At 52.7% G+C, this 14,873-nt stretch overlaps 1 protein-coding gene and 1 gene segment (V, D, J or C); one reads left to right on the forward strand and one right to left on the reverse strand.

The window, feature by feature from the left end:
• Positions 1-12,358, reverse strand: part of LOC137844377 (T cell receptor alpha variable 9-1-like) — a 44,701-nt gene extending 32,343 nt beyond the window's left edge. The window contains 2 exon segments of the V gene segment in view: positions 11,544-11,702; positions 12,133-12,358. Coding sequence covers positions 11,544-11,702; positions 12,133-12,184 — 211 coding nt within the window.
• Positions 9,542-10,054, forward strand: LOC137844381 (feather keratin Cos1-1/Cos1-3/Cos2-1-like). Its single transcript, XM_068660733.1, has one exon. The coding sequence runs from the start codon at positions 9,542-9,544 to the stop codon at positions 9,845-9,847; it is 306 nt and encodes a 101-aa protein (XP_068516834.1). The 3' UTR covers positions 9,848-10,054.
• Positions 12,359-14,873: the final 2,515 nt, after the last annotated feature.

A 14,873-nucleotide genomic window follows, 5' to 3' on the forward strand; every position in this document is an offset into this window, starting at 1 on the left:
AGGGATGGTGACTCCACCACCTCCCTGGGCAGCCTGTTCCAATGCCTCACAACCCTTTCAGTAAAGAAGCTCTTCCTAACATCTAACCTAAAACTTCCCTGGCGCAACTTTAGCCCGTTCCCCCTCGTCCTGTCACCAGGCACGTGGGAGAACAGGCCAACCCCCACCTCGCTACAGCCTCCTTTAAGGTATCTGTAGAGAGCGATAAGGTCACCCCTGAGCCTCCTCTTCTCCAGGCTGAACAAGCCCAGCTCCTTCAGCCGCTCCTCATAGGACTTGTTCTCCAGGCCCCTCACCAGCTTCGTCGCCCTTCTTTGGACTCGCTCAAGCACCTCGATGTCCTTCTTGTAGCGAGGGGCCCAAAACTGAACACAGTACTCGAGGTGCGGCCTCACCAGAGCCGAGTACAGGGGGATGATCACCTCCCTAGCCCTGCTTGTCACGCAGTTTCTGATACAAGAAGGCCGTTGGCCTTCTTGGCCACCTGAGCACACTGCTGGCTCATATTCAGCCGACTGTCCACCATCACTCCCAGGTCCTTCTCTGCCTGGCAGCTCTCCAACCACTCATCTCCCAGCCTGTAGCTCTGCTTGGGGTTATTGCGCCCCAGGTGCAGGACCCGGCACTTGGCCTTGTTAAACTTCATGCAGTTCATGCAGCATAGTCCTTCTATCTGCCCTCTCTCCCTCACATTCTACTTCCATATAGAGAGCCATACAAACAGCTGTCCATCCTTCTCCAGGCATCCACCTACCCACTCTTCACTTCATGACCCTTCTTGAAGTGAGATACAAATTACAGTCTTTCCAGTCCAGATTCTCTTTTCTGTTCTTGTCCCTGACTTTTTCTCTTGTGTCAGTTTCCAAAAACCAATTAGATCAGACAAATTTGGAGTATTTGATATATATTATTTATTAAGGTTTCAAAGAAATACTTAAGTTCTTTATTTTTTTTTTATTTGTGTTGCTTGTGAAAGTTTTTTTGTATCCCACAGTGCTGTATCATGTACAATAATTTTCATCATAAAAGAATCTCCCAACTCATAAGAATTCCAGCCAGACAACAGAAATACTGTTATACACGAACATCAGCATTAACCCAGGCTTTTTGTTATGTTTTGTTTTGTTTTGCTTTTCAAACAATGTGAAGAGAAATTAAGCTTCAGAATGTTGCAAAAGAAACAAACATAAAAAAAAATGAAATGTTAGAAGCAAGTATTTTTAATCTCTGCTTTTCTCAGTTCAGCTTTTTATGAACAGGGTCGTGGAATGCTCAGAAGAAGATGATGAGGAAAGAGTTTTAAATATTTTCCTTGGTGGAACTTTTTTTTTTTTTTCCTCCAATATTAATTACAGCATTCCAATTCTCAAACTGGAATTTAACAGCTCCAGTCATGTTCCCAGGCAAGAACCGGAGGGAAGGCATTGTTCCTGCAGAGGTGTTCAATGTCTCCAGAGAATCCTCAGGGCAATGACCCCGGGGGTAGATCACACCCCTGCTGAGACAAGACTGAGGCTGGTTCTGCCTTCCCTAAGAGCACAGAAGAAAGAGGGCCCATAGCTGTCCCCTTGCTGGCAGCTGCCTGGGCCAAGTTTTTCTTTCTCCAGGTTGCTTTGCTCAAGTTTCCTAAAGTCTGAGGACATCAAAATACCATATTCAACATGGTTTTGAGACAGAGGATGCTTCATCAGCATAGCCTCACTTCTCCTGTCTGACCTTGGCATTTGCAGCCTGTAGGACACCCAGCTTGTCCCAGAAACACACCAGGTTGTCCCATGCACACAATCCCCCACTGCTGCAGGAGCTGGTCACTATGACACTGCTCCCTGTGCAGGGGCTAAGGATGATCACACATGCCTCCAGCTCCCCTGAGGAGATGTCAACGAACTCAGTGGGCTATAGGTCTTCGTTTATCTCTTGCTCTGATTGCTTGCTGTGGTTAATTGTTCTTTCCCTTAGGCACAGGCTTTGGACATGAAGTGGCTGAAGGTCTGGAGATAACTTGGTGGCTGGGATGCAAATCCAATGTAAGGACTGACTCATTGAAGAGAGGGAAGAACCCTGCAAATCTCTGTCAGAAATACTTCTAGGGGTCTCTGGGCTGAGCTAGTTAGGGCTTGAAGCAAGCTACTTAGTCATTGGCTGGCAGGAATTTACTCACCCTGGGGCTGAGAGGCTGAGAGCAATCCCCCAGGGGAGTCCTGTTTCCCAGCAGGCTCTGTCCTATTCCGGCAGCCCGTGATGGGAGGAAAGGTCCATGTAGTCCGTGTCTTCCAGCCAGGGTTAGCCATCTCTGCACAGCCACATACACCAGCCTGTCTGGGAAAGAAGATCTGGCTGGCAGATTGTGGAGTGAACACGTGAAGCAGTGCTTCAAGGGGAAAGCTGAGGGCCCCATTGAAGACCTGTGCCTTGAATAGACACATCTTTTCCCTCACCAGTGTTGTTGCACAGCCAGGGCAGCTCTGTGCAGCAGGGTGTCACTCACAGCACAGAGGTACAAGGCACTGTCAGAGAGCTTGACTTCCTTCAGATGCAGAACACTGGATTTCTCCTCAGGGTTCAGCTCTGTGGTGAAACGGTCCCTCTGCTTGGTGCCTCTTCCTGCTTGATAAGAAATCAGCTGAGGGGCTTGTCTCTTCTTCTGCTCGTACCAGAGCAAGCCATTAAATCTGGAGGTTTCATATGTGCAATTGGTCTGGAAGGTGTTTCCCTGCTCCACGGAGACTTGTCCTTCTTCCTGGGTGACGGACACCTGCCCTGTGGTTTCTGGAAGAAAGAGAAGTTCAGCAGTTCTGTGGGGAAATCTCCAGACAGCCAAACAGGAGTGAATTCAGACCTATGGGAGATAAGTCTCCCTATTGTTTACTGGGTTGAAAGGTCCCAAGGCTGGGGCAGTGCAAGGTGGTTTGTGGACAGAGCTCAGAGCTCCCTGGCCAGAGCAGACCCTGAGGAGAGCTGTGCTGTGTGCCTGCTCCTCCTGCCTGCTCTCCTTCTGCGCAGAGGACCAGAGCACAGCCTGTCATGCCTTGCTTTGTGTGCTGGGACCAGTACCCTCCAGCAGGTTGAGGGGCCCACGCAGCTATGGAGAAAAGGTTCAACCTGTTTCCTCATCCCAGTCATCCCTGGGGGCTCCAAGGACCATCAGTACAAACAAAGCTGAGGTGAGTGGTAGCAGGAGGGAGCCCTGGCTGTGCTGATGAGCAGGGAGGGAATGACTTTGGAGGCCATGACAGGAACACATCAGGCAGAAGACAGAGTGGACACCCTGGTAATGTCCATGGGAGGAGAGCTTTAATGTCCCTGAGTCCACTCGGACACAATCTGTCTTCTTCTATAGGAAAAGGAGAAATGAGGGGCTGCAGAGACATTTCCCTGTGATTCAAGATTTGTTCCCCACATAAATGTGGTAAGGCTGACGAGGGCTTCCTGGGGAAAGAAGATTTATGTCTTGATTAAAACCATGCACTTACCCAGCAGCTGCCTCAGGAAAGCAGTGAAGATCAGATACCCACGGTGCATGCTGAGACCGACCCTCCTGTTTGCTGCGGGAGAGAGTCAGAAAAGCACCTCCCAGCCCCAAGAGAACAGAGCTGCCGGATGTGACACCTGGGGAGATTCAGTGACAAGATATATTCTGGTCTGACTGTGCCCAGAATGCTCCCTGGGGCTTCTCTCTCCTTCAGCAGGAGCAACCATTGAGGATTGTCACAGTCAAGGGGTCCTGGAAGCTGTGGAGGCCACATCGTGGGAAGGGGCTGCTCTCATCTCCTCTCCCAGTAGGATCCTCACCTCCCCAGCTACAACTGCCTTTTCTTCCCCACCAAACTTGTGCACCTTCACCTCAGCTCCGTTGGGATGTTCCTATTTCCTCTGGGAGCAGAAGACACTTTGATTTCTCTCCCACATCCCCAGAAAGAAGGAAGGAACCATGCTATGCAGCAGCTAAGGAGCTCTGGCCGTGTGCTGTCTGGTGGGATAACGTAGCATTTGCAAGAGGAACCTGTCTCCAGTGGGGTGTGGGATGCCACAAGCCCAGAGGGGACAAGGACCAGCTGTTCCATAGGGTAAAGGGTGGGGAGTCAGCAGAGAAATAGATGTGGGTTCAGTGGGTCACGTGCACTCACAATGATGGGCCACATGGGGCACCCACCCAGGGCCACATCCCTGGGAGTTTCTGCTTCCCTGATGCTCGGGCCCCCTCTATCACCACCCCTAACACCTTGTCTGGCTTTTCTGTACCTGGCTAGTTGCGTTGTCTTCCCCCATACCTCCCTCAGCACACCTCAAATGTGGAATTCTCAGACACCCAAAGGAATGACTCTCTAAGCCCTGCAGACCCCTACTGTTCCTTTCATACCCACCAGGCAGTGTTAACTTTCTCCTGAGAGAGGGAGTTAGAAGAATCTTTTCAAGTAGAGATACAGCACTGACAGCATTAAACTAGGATGCTACGTAGTGTCTTTACTAACTATGCTGCATTGTGCAAATTAACTAAAGCAAGAAGCCTTGGGCCCCTTACCAAGGTCAGTCTCTTAATAAGAGTGTAAGCGTATCTTAAGAAACTGGCAAAACTGGTCTTGTGGATGGACAAGAGCCAAGGAGCAACTGAGTCTGTGCAAAGACAAGAGGTCAACTAGTGGTGACGAGGACGAGTAATCAACCTTCATCCCCATGACCTCCAATGACCACCACCAGGACACGCTGTGCAAGTGCAGATGGGAGGATTTAATGGAAATGATTCTTTGGATCTAATTTTAATATGAAGCGGGGACATGTTATGAATATGTATAGGCGTATTGTGAAACTTCATGTATATGTAACTCTTTACTGCATATAACCAAGGCAAGTTGCCGCGTCAGGTGCGCATGACTTTGGTGGGACTATCCCCCATACTGCCCTGAATAAACATACCTACTTTACAATCTTATTGATTCTGGAGTCCGTTTTCCGCAAGTCACTCCCTCTCTCCAATAAATTTACCGTATGAAGCAGTTAATCCACTTCACTGCCTGTGGTGTCCCGAAACAGAAGGAGATTTTTTGTGGAGAAGTTTGGGATCTGCATGGCAGTTCACCTGAGCAGCCACAGAGCTCTTCTGTGCTGTACAGAGCTGTGCTGTCCATATCTTTTGGCATGTGGCAGTGAGCATGTGGTGAGTCTGTAGGAGTGAATCAACGTGTTGTTTGATGAATAGAGTTGTCCATTTCTAAGAAAAAGCACAACAAATCCCAGAAAATCTCCAGATAACTTGCCAGTGAATCTCAGCAGGAGCAGGACCTGCAGCATGTGCCTTGCCCTGACAAGTGGTCTGTCTTATGTTCTTTGGTGAGCTCCACCACAACCACTCTCAGTCCCCCTCATCAGAAGAGGGTGAGAAGAAAGAAATTTGATATAAGGGAAAAGTAAGAGAGAAAAATAAGCAAGGGCCGCACAGAAGCACAGAGAGAAAAGAAAATTATTCTCTACTTCCCCTCAAAGTGATGCTTGGCCATCTCCTGGCAAGCAGGGCCTTAATACTCATAGCAGTTGTTTGGGAGGACAGATGTCTTCATAATGAGAGCTCCCCCATTTCCTACCCCTTTCCCACCTTTTATTACTGAGTGTGACATCACATGGTATGGTATATCCCTTTGGTTGGTATGGGTCCGCCACCCTGGTGATGTCGCATCCCTACCTCTTGCCCACCTCCTGCTTCCTGGCTTTGGGGGGCTTTGAGGAAGTCCTGATGCTGTGCCCTCTGCTCAGCAGTCAGCACCTCTGCTCACACAGACAGTAGTGATTCCTGCACCAAGGACAGACCTTCAAGAGTGCTGGCTAGTGCAGCAAACTCCTCAGTGACTCAGTCCTTTGGCAAGATCCAAGGTTCCACAAGGTGTCACTAGAGTGAGTGTCAAGCACAGATATTTGTTGTATTGCCAGGACTTCATCTCAGCGCCAGAGGTCCTGGATTTGGGCTTGGGACAAAGCTTGTACAACAAGCTCTTGAAACGTTACCGATGCAGAAAATGGACGAAACCCAATGTGGCTGTTCTGAGGCTCCCTCGGGCCTGTGCTGTTTAACTCCAGGCCCTGCAAGGGGACTTCCAAGCACCGGCAACAACCCCATGTGGCTCCGGCTGTGGCTGTGCACCCGCCTCGCCCTCGTCCCACCTGCCTGGCCCCACGCACTGTGGGGCACCCCCTGATGCCCCCAGCTGCACAGGCCGTTGGCTGCCTTTGCTGCAAGGGCGCGCTGCTGGCTCGTGTGTGGCTGGGTGCCTCCTGCACCCAAAAGCCTTTCCTGAGGGTCTGCTTCCTTGGCAGCCAGTCCCCACCCCGTGTTATTCTGGGGGTGGTTCCAGCCCAAGAGGAAAATCCTTTTCTTTGCTCCTTTGCACCATCATGAGATTCTGGTCAGCCCCTTCCTCCAGCCAGCCTGTGTTCTCCACAGCACATTTGTGACCTACGCAGTCACCACCTGTGTGCCCTGGTTGGGGACCATGCACAAACTGACAAAGGGTGCCTTCCTTCCGACTACTTGTGGCCTTAATGAAAGCATTCTGCAGGACTGGATGTCTCTGGCATTGTCAGCTGCTACTCGGGCAGAAGGTGCCCTCCATGTCAAAGGTGCTGGGCAGGGCGTGTGGGAAGGGCTCCCAGGAACTATGAACACTGTGCTTGATGGGCAGCCATAGTGAACCACTCCAAATGCTGAGCATTCATCTGGTGCAAGGAGGGGATCAGTTTACTCTTGGCACTGTGTGATCCCTTTGCTGTGATATCCCACATGCATAGGAGTGACAGCTGCCCCTTTGCCTTCAGGAGAACCAGCCTGACATGGGCTGGATGGGAATCTGTCCCCTCTGCTATGCAATTCTAGAACAATGCTGGCAGGCCTTTATAGACGGGTGTGAGGAGATGGCCCTGGCGCCAGCACTGACTCCCAGGAGGACCTAGCAGTGGCCAGGGGGTGGAAATCCATGACTGATAGGCACCATCAGGAGCCTCACAGCAGTCTGCTTCTCCTATACCAAGGATCCAAACTGATACGGTCCTTGTTGAGGCCTGAATTCTGCAGGAACAGAGGGTGATTGTTGCAGCGTGAGGAAAAGGAGGGCTCAGGAGAAAGGAGCTGTGTTTCAGTGCCTCTTCCCTGCACACATCTCTGCCAGGCTGGTGCCGTCTCCATTCAGCTGCTCTCAGGCTCCTTCTGAGCCCGGGAACCTGCTTCTCTGCAGAACTCATGCACAGAGCAGGGGAGAGTGCTGCCAAGTGCACATACCCTTGTGATAAAGGGGAAACAAGGACACACGCACGTGCTCATCTATACCTGCATGGAGTCCTGCACAAATATGTGCATGCACGTGCATTCACACAATGTCAGCTGCACAGTGGCTGTCACAAGACAAGAACAGATGTGTGAACACAAGCAACCAGGCACTCAGGTGAGTGCACAAGGTGAGCCTACAAAGAGAGGTGCTATTCTAGATATTGTTCTCACAGCAACTGGGGCTGGTGGGACTGTGAAACTCAAGGGTAGCCAGGGCTGCAGTGACAGTGAAATGGTGGAATTGAGGATCCTGAGCACAGCAAGGAGGAAGCACAACAGACTTGCTGCCCTGGACTTCTGGAGAGCAGACTTTGTCCTGCTCAGGCACCTATCTTCTTGGTAGTGTACCATGATATAAAGCCCTGAAGGGGAGATGGTCCCAAGGAGGCTGGTTAATATTCAAGGATCACCTCCTCCATGCTCTGGAGCGATGCATCCCAACATAGAGGGAGTCAAGCAAAATACCAGGATACCTGCGTGAATGAACATGGAGCAATTGGCTGAACTCAAGCATGACAGAAAAGGCCATGGAGGGTGGGAGCATAGACAGGTAATCTGGAAAGAATACAGAGACATAGTCTGATGGGGCAAGTTAGGAATCATGTTAAGAGAGCTTAATGGAAGACAGAATTGAATTGGAAGACAGAAATGAAGCCCCATATCCTCCTCTTCCGAAGAAAAAGGGATCTTGCAATAATAGACATCTCATCTGATGGTGGTTTAGTGCTGTGCTGGGACTTGTAGCTCCTTGCCACAGAAGAGAGGTGAAGAGAGAAGTTCTGTGTAGAGAGAGGCTGGCACATGCTACTGAGGCAGCCTTTTGGATTATGCACTACCTGATTGTCTCATTGCATCAGGCAGCTCTTTGAATGGCCTTGTCAGGACAAAGCGGTGAAGACTATGAGCCTCCTCATGCAACCTGGAAAGAATACAGAGAAATTGTCTGAAGAGCAAGTTAGGAGAGCTGAATTGAAGAGAATATTTAGCCAAGGAAAGAAGCTTTGTTTCCATGCTTGGCTGCCTAGACAGAAGCATGACCAAAAGGTGGAGGGAGGTGATTCACGGCCTCTGCTCCACTTCAGTGAGACCCTGCCTGGAGTGCTGTGCTCAGCCTTGGGCCCCTCAGCATAGGAAAGATATAGACCTGTTAGGATGGGTCCAGAAGAGAGCCATGAAGATAATCAGAGGACTGGAATATGTCAGGGGATAATGGTTTAAAACTAAAAGCGAGACAATTTAGATGAGATATTAGGAAGAAATTCTTTACTAACGTGGATGAGGTCAAAAGCCAGTAGAACAAATCACACACCTGGGGAGGCAACAAGGGACCATCAGAGTGAGTTGAGGAGGAAAGGAAGGGAAGGATATGGCATGTCCTCATTCACAGACACGGTTTGGAATCCAACTGAAGCTCGTGGGAGCTTCTTCTTCAGAATGGAACTTCAAACAACCCCAATAGAGTGACCAAGACAGACATCATCTGACTGCCTGGGACCTGTCCAGCACTTCCGGTGAGTCTTCTGCCCTCACTGATGCATTCCTGCCCTAGAAATCCTTGGACATTCCATCCCAGCACTCTAAAGAAACTGTCACTGGGGAACATCCATGGCCTAAATCTGAAAATGAAAAGGCAGCAGTGCAGGAAACCAGCGCACAGCCCATATCATTTATTGGGATGGTTTGCATTCAAGATGAGCTTGTCAGAAAATTGTTACCTCTGCCAAGGGTGCCTCTGGGCCTGCAGCAGTGAAGTAACCGTATAAAAGGCAGCCCAGCTCCCTGCTCTCTTATCCAATTCTCTCGCCTCATTCTCCTTGGGAACCAGGTGAGTCTGAAGCCCTCTCTCCTCTTGTAAAACGGAAGGGATCTTGCATCAATAGACATCTCATCTGGTGGTGGTTCAGTGCAATGCTGGGCCTTGGAGTTCCTTCCCATGGGAGAGGGGGGGAGAGATGTTCTGTGTAGAGAGAGGCTGGGACATGGTGCTGAGGCACTTTTTGGATTATGTGCATGACTGTTGCATTGTATCAGGCTGCTCTTTGAAAGGCCCTTTCAGGACAAAGCGATGAGACCGTGAGCCTCAAGACCATGAGATTCCTGGCACAGCCTCCACATCCACCCTCACCAGTTGCCCATGCAACTGGTGGGATAACCGGGCTGCTCCTCACCTACCCATGTGCTCTGCTTCCTCTCTACCATCTTTCCCAGGTGCATCTCCAGCCCCAAAACATGTCCTGCTATGACCAGTGCCTGCCATGCCGGCCCTGTGGCCCGACCCCACTGGCCAGCAGCTGCAACGAGCCCTGCGTCAGGCAGTGCCAGAACTCCACCGTTGTCATTGAGCCCTCTCCCGTGGTGGTGACCCTGCCCGGCCCCATCCTCAGCTCCTTCCCGCAGAACACCGTTGTGGGATCCTCCACCTCCGCTGCTGTTGGCAGCATCCTCAGCTGTGACGGAGTCCCCATCACCTCCGGCTGCTGTGACCTCTCTGGCATTTCCAGCCGCTACTGTGGCAGAAGGTGCCTGCCCTGCTAAAACGACTGCCCATGGCCCTGTTTTTTTTCTCCAAGGAAGTATTGGAGAAAACTTGCTGGACAAAGGAGGAATCTTCAGGCTATTGCTTTCAGAATGACTGACCTTCCTCACCTCCTCTGGCAAACATTGGCAGAAGCCAGATCAGGGGCTATCCCAAGTTTTCTGAAAACATGGCCCATGTCTCTCCTTCCATCCCTCCACCTACCTCCTTCTCTCCCTTTTCTTTGTGTTCTCCTGCTCCCTTGGGCTGTGGGGATTCTCAGAGATAGCCCTTCCACTGCAGGAACAGCAGACACTTGCCTGCATGAACTCCACCATAGGCAAGGGACACTGCCTCTGTGTTGGCCCTGGTGATCCCTGCACTGAGGGGCCTCTGCTCAGAGTGACCTTCTTTTCCTCTCTACACTCATTAAAGATTTCTGCATCCCAGCCTTGTTTGTACATGTTTCTCCCCTCCACATATGCCCTCCTGAGCTGTCCAGGGAGAATGTAGCAGTGGGGGAAAGGCCAGTGAAGTAGTGGGGCATCCATGGAGAAAAAAGATTTTACATAGCTAAAGGTGGCTGATCAAAGTGGACATGGAGGAGCTGAGATTGGGTCTGAAGGAAGAAGAGCAGTTTGTTGGAAGTGGAGTTAACGTGTTGCTTGTATTCACTGAAGAAGAGCTTCTGCAAAAGTGGCTTCTGGTATGGAAGACAAGCCCTCAGGGATCGTGAGGCAAAGAAGCAAAAGATTACAGTCAGTGGCTCCTTGAGGTCTATTTGGTTATCTGTTGGCAGGAACCTGACACAGGCTGGAAGGCTTGGCATGGACAGCGTCAGTCTGCAGGGCTTGCAGGGTTCTTCCTTCAGGGGTCCCTGAGAGCTGAAGCCTTTGGGTTTCCCAAGAGGGCTTTGGGGCCAGACTCACTGGAGCAGGCAAGTGCAGGCAAAGCAAGTAAGGAACAGGGGAGGTGGGAGACTCAACTATATCAAGGAAAGAGCTTTGCAAGCATGTATCTGCAGTACATGGGTCAGCAAGGCTGGCTGTTGGGTTTGAGGACTTTCTCCAGCAAGGGAAGTACAGAGGGGAGAAGGGGAAAGTGGAAGAAGAGGGATCTCTGCATGTCTGGGAGCACCCTGAAAAGGAACTGTGAGCCCTGTGCCGAACTTCCACACCTGTTGATTTACAGGCCTCTCTCTCTGCAATGTGTTAGTGACTTGAAAGAAGCAGTGGGAGCAGAACTATGTGGAGGTCTCTCTGGTGCTACACACAGCTCATGCAGTCAGGTATGCCCCTCCAACAACGCTGGGTGTGCCATACTGCCCCCTCACACCTAGCTGGGTGTGACCCACATCAGACCCCCAGCGACCTACCAGGAAGAACTAATGGGCCTCAGCAGGACCGGTCCGGGCCAGGGCTGGACTGGCGGGGGAACCTCCGCGGGTGTAGCACAAGACCGCCCCGGCCGGCAGAGCAGCAGCGCCCCCTGGGGGCTGTGCCCCTGCCTCGCCCCCGCCACACACGCCCGGCCCCGCCCGCCACGGTTCCTGCACGGCCGCAGCCCCGGCTCCTCTCCCCGTGGCTCTCAGGGCGCAGTAATACACCGCCGCGTCCCGAAGACGGGGCTCGGTGAGCCACAGGGCGCTGGACCGGCGGTCTGCTGCCACCACGAGCCGCCCTACCGGGTCCGTCAGTGCTCTGGAGCCTCCAGTACCGAACACTAGGAATGCGGGTCCTTGGCCCGGGAGATGGCGGTACCAGTGGATGACTTCACCAGTCTGGATGTTGGGGTGTGAGCAGGTGATGTTGATGCCGGTGCCCTCCCTGGTCTCTGCCCACGGCTCCTGCTGCACCTGGGCTCTGCACACAGCCACTGCCAAGAACAAAACGAAGGAGAAAACTCAGCAAATGGCTTTGCTGCACCGAAAATGTTATGCAGGGGGAAAGGGAAGAAAATGGCTGACGGCTGATGGGAGCATTCCCTCAGTAGAAAGCACACAAAGGCATTTCACTGGGAATGGTATTAGGGGACTAAGTCGGAGCAGGACTGTTTGGGAGGAGAGTCCGAGCCAGGAGGAGAAGGGAAGCAGGCAGCAATGAGTGGGGGTGTGCCGAAAGGAGAGGAGGAAGGCGGGGAGCAAGGCAAGGTGGGAGGCAACGGCCGGCTGAGCTCGCTGGAGGCAGGCGAGATGGCTGCAGAGGGAGGCCAGAGGGGAGCGAGGTCCGTAAGAAGCCGGCGGGCCAGAAGCGAGGGCAGCCCCGTCCCGTCCCGTCCCGTCCCCGGCGCCGGCAGCCCCGCGCACCCAGGAGCACCGCGGCCAGCGCCGCCAGCCCTGCGGCCCGGCCCTGCCGCATCCCGCCGCTCCGCCGCCCGCGCCGCGCTGCCCCCGCCAGCCCCGGCTCTGCTCCGCCCGCGGCGCCTCCTCCCCGCCGCCGCCGCCCGGCGCCGCCAGCTCCGCCCCGGGGCCGCTCGGGGGCTGGCCCGGGCTGCGAGTGCTGGGCGCCTGTGGGCGGGCAGGGCTTCGGCTGCTGCCCGCGGGGCTCTGCCCGTCCTGCAGCCCAGCCCGGGACGCGGAGGCGTGGAGGCGTGCGGGGAAAGGCTGAGGCAGCTCCTTCGGCACGGGAGAGGAGAGGGGAGAGGAGAGGAAGTGGGAGAAGTACAGAGATGTAGCGGAGTATAGGGTGAGGAGAAGATGGAGAGGGCAGAGGAGGCGAAGAGAGGGTGGTGAGAAAGCAGCTGCCCGTCTGCAGCGTCCCCAGCAGGAGGGGCACGCAGAGGGTAGGGGGCCGGCCTGATCAGGGCAACGTGGCACTGCTAAGCGACTGTCACCCATCTGTGGCTGCAGTCCCAGCATCAGCGCAAAGGTGCATGGTGCTGAAACTAGCAACCTGAGCCCTGGGGCCCCACCAGCTTGCGTCGCGGGGAGAAAGTCTCTGTCCAGGCTGAGGTCTGTGGCTGCCTCTTTCCCCATTACAGGCTCCACTGTTATGGAAGCTGAGCACATATCTGTGAGACACACAGACAGGGACATGCACACCCCATTTGAGGAATATACACCCAGACCGATATTCACAGTAGCTGCTTTTGGGGGCCCAAACCACTCTTGACACATTTGCCTGGAGGCTGAGACCCCGTTTCCCTGCTTCAGGAGCTTCATGGGGACCCCCTGGCTCCAGCCGCTGATAGCACAGGCAAGGGGTGTCCTCATGCCAAGCCTTACTCCAGCAGCTGGCACCAAACCTACTCCTGCTGCTCCACCAGGATCTCGCACTTTCTTCTTGCAGCACGTGTGCATGGGACAAAGCGAGATTACGCAGAGGTAAGGAAAGATTCCAGAAGAGGACAGGACAGATGGTGGTGTTCAGGTACAGGTCCAGCTGCACAAGTACATGGAGTGGCCCCTTTTGCACCCTGCTCTATCTGCCCTTGTGTGCTCCTTGCAGTTCCCCTTGCCCTGCACATCCCCTCATAGGTTTGTATAGGTCTGTCCTGCACCCATTCCAGCCTGTGTACTGGCCCACAGCTGTAACAGTTACATGGCCCAAGTTGATCTTCCTGGCAGTGGTGCCTGTGGGTTTGTGATAGGCCAGAAACTGGTGTAAATGGTGAGGTTTGTCTTTTCTTAGCATCCCGATTGACAAGGTCCCCAATCTGATAACCTCACTGGCATAAACTCAGTCACAGCCTCATATACCCACCACAAGTGGTGCAACTGTCCACATTTGGTCTCCTCACTGCCTCTCTCATCGTCTCTTGGTCAGGATTGTGACCCTGTGTGTTTTTTTGTGCTTCCTGCTGTTCTTTCTCTCTATCCCCCTCCCAAATGCTGATGGGCTGCTTCTAGGGAAGGAAAGAAGGAAGATAAGAAAGAAAGAAAGAAAGAAAGAAAGAAAGAAAGAAAGAAAGAAAGAAAGAAAGAAAGAAAGAAAGAAAGAAAGAAAGAAAGAAAGAAAGAAAGAAAGAAAGAAAGAAAAGCAAGCTGGAAGGTATGAAACGAAATCAGGGCTGTAGAAGCAGTGAGGCAGCTGCCCCCAGTCCTCCATTGTGGATGCGCATGGAGGAACACTGTGGTACTGAAAGCAGAGATAAATCACAGCATACAAAAACAAACAAACCTCTGTTTCTCAGTTTTCCCATGGCTTCCTTCAGCCTCTGGGACCTTAGGCTGTAGGTTGGTGTATGGAGCAGGTATATCACAGCCCTGGAGAAAATGGACACCACTTTGTTGAGGGAGACCTTGGCAACGGGGTAGGTATAGAGGAGGGAGTATGGTCCCAGGCACAACACAACCACAGCTAAGTGAGAGTGAGTGGACAGTATCTTGTGTCTCCTCATAGGCCTACATTCAGAGGGAGACCACAAGAGCACCCTGTAGGAGCTCAAGGAAGACAGGAAGTCGTCTGGAAAACTTAGTGGTATTGTAGCCAAGGAGCACAGCAGTCCAGAAGCTCTCAGCAGGGGCCAGCTGCATAACATCAACGACCCTGATGAGGGAATAGTGTCCACCCTCAGCAAGTATGCCAATGATACAAAGCTGGGAGGAGTGGCCGACACACCGGAAGGCTGTGCTGCCATTCAGTGAGACATGGGCAGGCTGGAGAACTGGGCAGGAAGAAACCAAATGAAGTTTAAAAAGAGCAAGTGTAGAGACCTGCAACTGGGAAGGAAAAAATGTATGTATCAGTACAGTCTGGGGGATGATCTGCTGGAGAGGAGCTGTGAGGAGAAGGACCTGGGGGTCCTGGTGGACGACAGGTTGACTATGAGCCAGCAGTGTGCCCCTGTGGCCAAGAAGGCCAATGGGGTCTTGGCATGCATAAAAAGGAGCGTGGGAAGCAGGTCAAGGGAGGTGATCCTCCCCCTCTGCTCTGCCCTGGTCAGGCCTCACCTGGAGTACTATGTCCAGTTCTGGGCTCCCCGGTACAAAAAAGACAAGGATCTCCTGGAAAGGGTCCAGAGGAGGGCCACAAAGATGATACAGGGTCTGGAGCATCTTCCCTATGTGGAAAGGCTGAGATACCTGGGTTTGTTCAGCCTGGAGAA

The sequence above is a fragment of the Anas acuta genome, chromosome 25, assembly GCF_963932015.1.
Source record: "Anas acuta chromosome 25, bAnaAcu1.1, whole genome shotgun sequence".
NCBI classification, from domain to species: Eukaryota; Metazoa; Chordata; class Aves; order Anseriformes; family Anatidae; genus Anas; species Anas acuta.